The sequence below is a fragment of the Plectrocnemia conspersa genome, unplaced genomic scaffold (genome assembly GCF_051122295.1).
Source record: "Plectrocnemia conspersa isolate PC_06_02 unplaced genomic scaffold, ASM5112229v1 ptg000013l, whole genome shotgun sequence".
Taxonomy (NCBI): Eukaryota; Metazoa; Arthropoda; class Insecta; order Trichoptera; family Polycentropodidae; genus Plectrocnemia; species Plectrocnemia conspersa.
Genome location: NW_028277177.1, coordinates 21,247,484 through 21,256,227, shown reverse-complemented (window position 1 = coordinate 21,256,227; position 8,744 = coordinate 21,247,484). Strand labels below are relative to the sequence as shown.

At 31.4% G+C, this 8,744-nt stretch overlaps 1 protein-coding gene across 2 annotated transcripts; it reads left to right on the top strand.

The window, feature by feature from the left end:
- The first annotated feature begins 2,859 nt into the window (after positions 1–2,859).
- LOC148227556 (uncharacterized) lies at positions 2,860–8,283 on the top strand. Of its 2 annotated transcripts, none has more exons than XM_088202973.1 (12): positions 2,860–3,036; positions 3,305–3,723; positions 5,079–5,528; positions 5,586–5,905; positions 5,976–6,193; positions 6,550–6,660; positions 6,749–7,042; positions 7,099–7,273; positions 7,337–7,504; positions 7,570–7,744; positions 7,811–7,989; positions 8,057–8,283. In XM_088202973.1, the coding sequence occupies exons 2-12, from the start codon at positions 3,325–3,327 to the stop codon at positions 8,196–8,198; spliced, it is 2,631 nt and encodes an 876-aa protein (XP_088059099.1). In that variant the 5' UTR covers positions 2,860–3,036; positions 3,305–3,324; the 3' UTR covers positions 8,199–8,283. The 2 variants fall into 2 exon arrangements, with proteins under 2 accessions (XP_088059099.1, XP_088059100.1); XM_088202974.1 differs by having other exon boundaries at positions 2,914–3,036; positions 3,305–4,932.
- The last annotated feature ends 461 nt before the right edge of the window (positions 8,284–8,744 follow it).

Sequence of the window (8,744 nt, the reverse complement as noted above, 5' to 3'; positions counted from 1 at the left end):
GCTGAGCAAATATTCATCAACAATCGTCCGTTTTTAAAACAAATCGATCCGATCGAAGGAGCGAAGACCATAAGAGAAATACTCATAAATCCTACTATCATAAAGAAACATCAATCTAAAAAAGAAACGATTAAAAACAATATTTACGCATGACGTTCAGATCGTAAGCTAATTTGCTTTAATGACGTATAGTGATCGTTAAATATTTAACTATATGACTAAACTGGATTTTTGTTAAACAATATAGCGATTTGCTTTCCATTTCTAGCACAAAGAAGGCCGACGCGATGTAACAAAGTTTTGTCAACGATCGGTTCGATGAATTATATAAATATTTAATTAACAACAAACATGTTTTTATGCAAAAATTCTGCTTGCAAAATTTTAATTACAATTGCAAAGGAAACCGTTAAGTGTATGCGCATCTTTAGTAGATATATTTTTTTCTTCTACACTTAAATTAATTCTGTTTGTGTTATTCTCGCACAAACTGAACTGAAATTTTATTTTATTGAGTTTATAACTCGACTGGTATTTAAGGCGTGCTGTTATATTTAATTAAATAATTAAATGTCCTATAAATCATTTAAAAAATGCTATGTATGTTGATATTATGCAATTTAATCGAATTATATTACGTGTCATCTGAACATCTGTGTAAATAGCATTGTTTCTAATACATATATGTAGATTTAGATAGCGCTTCCTTCGACACATCCCTTTATTATAATTAAGATTGTATTTTTTCTTACAATATTTTTCGTTAGCTGCATGATTTGCTTAAAGTCAAATAGAAAAGATAATTTGTGAGCTCAAACTAATTTCGTGAAATTGTCTCTATTAGAAAATAAGGCAAATGGGAAAATCCAATTTTTCCATAGCACGAAGCGTGTTAATGCTAGAATGGTTTATCTTGCAACAATATATATTTTCCACTTAAATATACTGAATATTTATAACATATCCATTAGGTAAAATATTTACTTTTTCTATTATAGCCGTTCATTCAAAACGTCAATATTAAATATGATATAAGACAAATATAATTGAGTATTACTCTACATAAAGAAAGCCAAGTATTTTTTTATGGGGTCTATTGACTAAACCACAAAGATCATGTTAAACTTTTTTCAAAATTTACGCATTAACCGTGAGGAAGAACCTATCGGTGGCTTTAAACATACACCTACAAAAATATGTATTACTTTAACAAACAAGTAGAATGCGAAATGATATGTGCGTGGTTGCCGAATATTTATTATAAACGGTTTATTCATTTAGATTCGATGCAGACTAAATTACCTGTCTGCACAATTCTCAAGTTCAAAGTTCGGATTTATCAAACACACTGTAAAATAATATGTTTTATTAATATGCCACTTATTTTCGATCTAGAAATGTATAATAAAAGGTGATCTAACTTCAGTTTCTGAATTTATAAAAAATTAATGATATCTTTGTTTATTTTATTAATCGAACATTTGATGTATTTTATTAATTATAAAAATGAATATCAATTAAATGGCCGCCTTTTGCAGCAGCCGATCCTTTCAGTGACTTTTGTACATATCCGGCAGTATCTTGGCTATAACTTGGCGGATGTTGGTTTTTAGGTACTCCGACGTTTCAGGTTTGTCGGCGTAGACATGACTCTTAGTATAAAATAATTCAACAGCGATAAATAGCATGATCTTGGTAGCCAGTAGCCATTACCAAAATGTGAAATAATGCCACCTGGGAACTTTTTCGTTTTGAACGATCTTCATAATTTTCAAAAAAGTAAGGCCCATTCACGCCGCCTGACCACAATGCGCACTAAACAGTTACTTTTTGGGCATGTAATGCTCTCTCGTGAATCACATGAGGATATGAGCGGCAATTTTCTTTATTAACATACACAGAGAGGTGAAAATGTACCTCATCAGAAAAGAAGATTTTTCTTTGAAAAATCAGTATCAATTTCCTGCTGCTCTAACACACAATCTGTGTAAATTCTTTGCAGGTCAAAGTGGACTCTGGGCTTCAGTTTTTTGTGTTATCTGAATTTTATGCAAGTTCAGGAGCAGTCAAGGGAGCCATAAAAAAAAGCCCAAAAGCTGCGAACGCCTACACTATCTCCAATGTTTTCCAGTCTCTTACATTGTGCATTGTTTGCTCAAGATACACAGTTTTCAATACATTTCGATACATAGTTCGTACAGAATTGTTATTTCTGTAGAGCGATTAAACAATTTTAACGCGTTGATTGGTGGTTAAGCTATCCGTTTCGTAAATGTGTTGCTGCATACTAACATTTGATACTATGAATACGTGTGAATATTGCCAGCTGTTTGATTTACAGTGCTGACAAAATAAAAAAATTCTATATTTACATAATAGTATTAAATTAAAAAATGTTCCCACCAAAATTAAAAAAAATACAGTTGTCTGTAATTTATATATGATTCTTAAAAAAAATATATTTATGATAATAAAATAATGCGGAGAGCTATCATAGATTGTATCAGTGCGGCCACCATGTTTAAAAATAGATTATTTAAAAAGAGATGTATTTTTTTATATATATAATTAAGCTAAATTTATTAAAAAAATGATTATGGCAAATTATAAATTACAATGCATTTTAAAAATGTGATGAAAAAGTTAGTATTTTAATTTATGTAAAGCGAAGCACCAAACAATATGAATCAATATTTGACGATCCGGTGTATTAATGATTAAATTAAAAAAAAACTTAGTCACCACTTTAATTAAAAATAAATCATAAACAATTAAAACCCTTTATTATTGATTATTAGTTTATGTTGTATTATGATATATTTATATTTAAATGATTTTATGTATAAAAATTATTTAATTATTGGTTAAAAAATGATATGTTATGGCCAAAGCTGTCTTAAAAAGCGTCGAGTCGTTTGTTTACAAACTGTATCGATGCCGGTAGTCAAAACAAACGTAGAATTTTTTTATACGCTTTATTTATTGAATGTTAACGTTTTGCATATGTGGACAATGAAAACCCCAGGCGATAAAATGGTACGTTTACCTAATTTGCATTAATTTCGCGTTGGCGATAAAACCTGAAAGTGTTTGGTCAATACAATATTATTTGACCTAGTTAAAAAAGTTTCGTGTAGACACGCGAATAAAAATACTACTATGTAATGTAAATAACTGTCTAGTTTCACGCCATTGTGTTTCAGATTCGGTCTAGGATCGGTCGGTCGTGAATTTCTTATCACTGTTGTGAAATACAATATGAAAAGCTATTGAATAGTGTAAATTGTGTGTGTAAATGTTTCAGATACAGCTTAGTGTAGCACTATGGGCACAAAGTCTTCCAATATCATATCGAAGAAGGAGATGCTGCCGCTTTTTCAAGTCATATCTGATCTAGAAAAACCGATCCCTTCCAGCACTTCTCTGCAAACTAATTTTTCGAGCACCGTTGACAATTCGTCGATATGCTCTCACAAAGGCAGATGCGATAAGTTGAAAAGCGACGTTTGTTCTTCTGCTTTGAGTTGTTTTTTGAACTCGGACGGTAGTTATATAAGTCACACTGAACAGATTGTACGTGAATGCGATTTTGCAGATGAAAGTAGTAAAAAGAAAAGGAATAAGAAGCGTAGACGCTTAAAAAATGAGGAATTGACCGATGAATCAGAGAAAAACATGCATTATCGGCAAAGAAGGCATAAAACAAATGACGAATCTTCTATTGTAAGTCTTATAATTGAATATCTCTATTATTTTTATTTTTAATCAATATTTAAATTAATATTTTGAATTTTTTACATTGTACAGATTTTTTGGTAATTCTGTATTGTCCATATGCAAGTGAAACTTTATTTTTATTTATATGTTTGTTTAGAAAATATTACTTAATATATAGTTTTCATATTTGAACAATGCAAATATATTAACACTATTTTTATTTTCGGATAATCTGGTCGCTATATACCTATTTTTAATGACGGGTTTATATCGTAAACCTAGTGTTAATAATATTAATTTTTATAATTTATAAATATTTTCATTTCTCTATATCTGTAATATGTCTAGCGAGGACAATAAGAAGGCTTTATGTTAAACTAAATTGGCTCGTAGGGTCAAGCTTACTAACTATTCCTGTCATCAACTAGCTATCAAAGCTAGTGTGCTACTTTTCAAATCTTGTTGCAAGATCTATTTGTTGTGTACGTTTCAATCTTCTAATCTGTTTCCTAGGTTTGGCAAGTCTTGCAGCTAGCTGGTTAGAATGATTCTCTACTCTATTGATATATGTAATTGATATAATTAACCAACACGATTGGCTCTCAATTTTGTTATCTCCTATTCGTCCAAGCTTCCTCAAAACCTTATAAAAATTGTGATACTACGTCCTATCATCTATCCAATCATTCATCACCAATCAATCACCACACGTCAATATGACTCCGCCACCCGATACTGACTCCTACATTTTTCTGTACACATTCTAGATCAGGGCTCGGCAACCTATGACCCGCAGGTCACCAAGTTACCCGTTTGAAGATTTGAAGTGACCCATTTCAGTTCTGCAAATATCATTTTTTTAACGTGTTACGATGTCACGACTAGACCACATATATGGTTGTTAGGACCAAAAATATTCACTGACCCGAATAGGCTTTTTCATAGTCACATTTGAATTATTTTGACCCGCAGCCAAAAAAGGTGGCCGAGACCTGTTCTAGATAACAAACTGCCATAAAAAATGGATTTTACTAAAAATGCTGTTTTGGTAAACTGGAATTCTTTTTCAGTTAATAATAACATGATTGTTCCTTGTAGTAGCTAACGTTTTTTTTATTACAGAAATAAATTCAAATCTTTGTGCAACGTTAATACCAATTATGTTATCAATTCTGCAAACAGAGTTTTTTGGCTTAGTTTTTCATTAATCCATCGGTTAGTACAATCGTCACATCTAGAGCAAAATTGGACTTTTATTTAAAAAAATATTATATTATGCAAAATAGAGATATTCACATCCTTTTATGTAGCAATATTTATATAATATTTATTATTCATTAATGTGTCTTCTTTCATTGAAGGATAAAGAGATAAAGAGTAGACGTTCAAAAGAAATTATTCTCAAACCAGATATTCATTCAGCGATGGTTGGAAAAGGTAGAAAGCTTTTTCCCAATATTGAAAAGAGAAAGCTAGGAATGTTTTCAACGATGACACTGGATAGATTCAACGATGATGAATTAGATTTATCGCGACATTTCAAAAACGTACGTTTAGATAAAGGCGAACGAGACGATTGTCCCATATACGAAATACCAAAAGATGTTATTAAATCTGAAATTAAGACTGCGAAAAAGAAAAAGCGAAAACATTCTAGCCGAGTTAAAGACGATCATGATATTGTAGATAATGATTCATCAGATAAAATCGTACCTTTAGATAAGAACAAATATTCTAAAAGAGCTATAATCAAAAGATACGAAAACATGTTAGAATCGTTGATGCAAAAATGTCAGGAAAATGAGGGATTGGTATGTTAATTATTTTTATATATGAATTTGGTTTATGATCAACTGTTTTTATAATAGATTTCAGATAAAGATAAGTTTCTATTCAAAATGAAGAAGAGATTGAAGCAGGCTTTATCGTGCAATAATCAGTTCGCTGAAGAGAACGACTATTTGAAACATCAACACGACGATATGAAGAATTGCATAGAGCGTTACAAGAGTTATACGCAATCTTTGGAAGAGCAACAGCAAATCACCGATCAGAGAAGACACTCGGACGGCGTCGTCCAATCGGCTTGTCCTCGGTGCAGCGTCGTAGAACTATCGGCAATCAAAATAGAAAAGGAAAATGCAAAGTTAAATGAAGACGTCGTTATGCTGAAAAACGTCGTGTTTAGGCACGTCAATGAATCGGTTAATTTATTATTATTTTTAGCAATCGACTAATTAGTATTTCTATCATTACAGACTGAATGTGCAGTTGTCAAGATATCAAGATAAATTACGTTGTGTTAATCAAACCTTGAAAAATGTTGACAAAACGAGGCCTTATTCTGACGAAATGTTCAATTTATTCCGAGAACGCGAAGACGGTGCAGCTGATGACGAACAAACAGAAGGCGATCGAAATCGACCCAATGATTGTGTGTCAATACCGTCTCTGCCGAACTTCAGCAATGTGGCTGGTAATTATAGATGCTTAGAAAATCTGTATTTATATTTATTCACCGTTATCCTTCAACACTTGTCCATAAAAGTATGGATGTTTTTAACACTCCGCTCGTGATTTGCGACATAAAATTGACCACGAGAGAAACATTCATCTCTCGAGTAAATTCTAGACACATTGAATGGCTTATTTATTGTCATTTTGAAGGCAATGTGAATTATCTTAATCGTTGCCTCAATCATATTTTATATGTTCAATGACTTCATGTTTCATTCGTTGACTTTTAAAAGTCTGGAAGCTTTTCCAGGTTTCTTACATTTCACATTGAACGTCAGTGTTTTATTTATAATATCCTGAACTATCCTAATATAGGTGGTGAAAAAGCCAAAGGATCTAAATTAATCAGTCCAAGAACAGATGAAACATTCACAGTAGGATACGAGGGATGTACGGCATGGGGCGATGTCAATACTCATACTTTAGGTAAATTCTTTAAACACTTATTTATATATATATATTTAAAATCGTCTAATTTGTATTTCATATAAATCTTTGATTCATCGTCATATAGCTCCATTACTCAATGCTTATCAAGAATCTTTAATGGAAAAGGATGACCTAATTCATAATTACGAAAAAGAATTCAACCGCTTCACCGTCAAAATCAAACAAATCATCTTTGAAAATAACGATCTGCATTCAAACACGAGTAAACTGGCTTCCGATTTGATCGCATCAAGAGAAACGTGTATTCTGGTCACTAGAGAAAGAGACGATTTGAAGAGAGAAAATTTCGACTCGAAAGAAAGATTGGACGATCTCGAAAGAAAATTTAAAAGTGCTCAAGAGAACTTTGAACTGAAAGGTATGATTTTTGAAGTTAATATTTTGGCTGTTACTACATTTTAATATATATTTTAGTTGAAACTATGTCTCGCGATTATACGCTGATTCATCAAGAATATTTTAAAACAAAAACGGGATTGGCTGCGGCACAGGGTCGTTGTCAGGCTTTCGAAGATCAACAGAAAAATTTGCAAAGCGAAGCATTAATACCGTCCAATGTGCATATATCAAAAATCGAAGAATGTAAAAGGTATTATTTAAAAATTGAATATTAATATATTTGTAAAAGATTCACATTTCAATTTCATTATAGATCATTCGAAGAACTTAAAAATCGCTATGAAATAGACAAAAGCAAAATGTCTACGAGATTGTCGATCTTAGAAGAGAATAATAATATGTTAGAAAAGAAGCACGTGCTTCTAAATAACGATAAATATAATCTTGAACTGAAGCTGAAAAGCAACGATAAAATTATTAGGTTATTATTATTCTAATAATTGCTAATTTAGTTATTAGTGTTACAAAGTTTTATTGACTTTACAGAAAATTAAGGAACACAGTAGCAGCTTATCGTAAAGAAGCGTCAGCCTTAAAGACGTCTCGAGACGTTTACAAACGGCGTGCGGAACGTGCGACTAGTTTAAGTAGACAGCTAGCTGAAATATTGGATCAATCTGCCGGCGATGAAAGATATCAACATTTAAAGGCAGAAACAATGGTACTTTAAATTATAATATCATGCTTACTATCAAATATATTCTATATTTATCATCAATTTTAATAGACGGTGCAGAAGGAAGCTCTTAAAGAGTTAGACGCATTAGAGGTTAGACTGAAAGAACAGGATTTGACTTTGAACAAGATTAAAGAAGATAAAAATGTAGAAACGTCAAAGTTGGAAAATATAATTAGGGAAAAGGAAGCTACGATTGAAGCAATGAAACAACATATTGCAGGAGAAAGGTTGTTATTATTTGATGTAATGATAGTTTTCAATATTTTTATTTTGTAAATCTTGCTATTTTTACAGATTAACAAGATTTTCCGGTATAAAAACAAATCCTGCATTTTCGTCTACTACCTTCAAGATTAATAAAAAGAGTGATTTGAAACCTCAAGCATTGATAAATAAATCTAGTCAAATACAAAATAGTAATAGAAAAACTACTTGATTTAAAAAAATGTTTTATATTTGAATTTATTTAATTTGTAATAAGCATCATGGTTTATAAGTGCATATCTACAAACATCTAAAAATGTTTCATTTTCAGTCGTTTATTTGTCTCCTGATATTTTTTTATGATTATTGCAAGAGGTATATGGATATACTGTAGGTAACCAGCTAGATATAGAAAGTGCAGATATGCATGGACTGTGAGAGAATGACTTGTCGTATTCACATACAAATATGTTATAAACAAGCAAAAAATGATTTTTTAAAATACGCGAGCGGTAATTCGTAGTGTCGCCACACACAATACTTTATTCAACTCTGTGAAACGGTACAATCACCACAAATATTTGGTTATTCATAAGCACAAATCAAAAACAACAAAATTCTTTATTTGAAGCGCGACATCTGGTCCACATAAAAATATAGCAAAAGCAAATATTTTTTTATGAATTTAAAATCCTTTATGAAAAATTGTACATATGTATACATATTTTAGCGACGGGAGGTGACGGGTGGCAATTAGACACAGATAGAACCGCTGCAG

Bases quoted from the DNA above. Each gene is read 5' to 3' on its own strand.
- LOC148227556 (XM_088202973.1), top strand. From the start codon at position 3,325: ATGGGCACAAAGTCTTCCAATATCATATCGAAGAAGGAGATGCTGCCG. The intron at 5,906-5,975 runs GCACGTCAATGA...CTATCATTACAG, and splicing joins CTGAAAAACGTCGTGTTTAG to ACTGAATGTGCAGTTGTCAA. The intron at 6,194-6,549 runs GTAATTATAGAT...ATCCTAATATAG, and splicing joins GAACTTCAGCAATGTGGCTG to GTGGTGAAAAAGCCAAAGGA.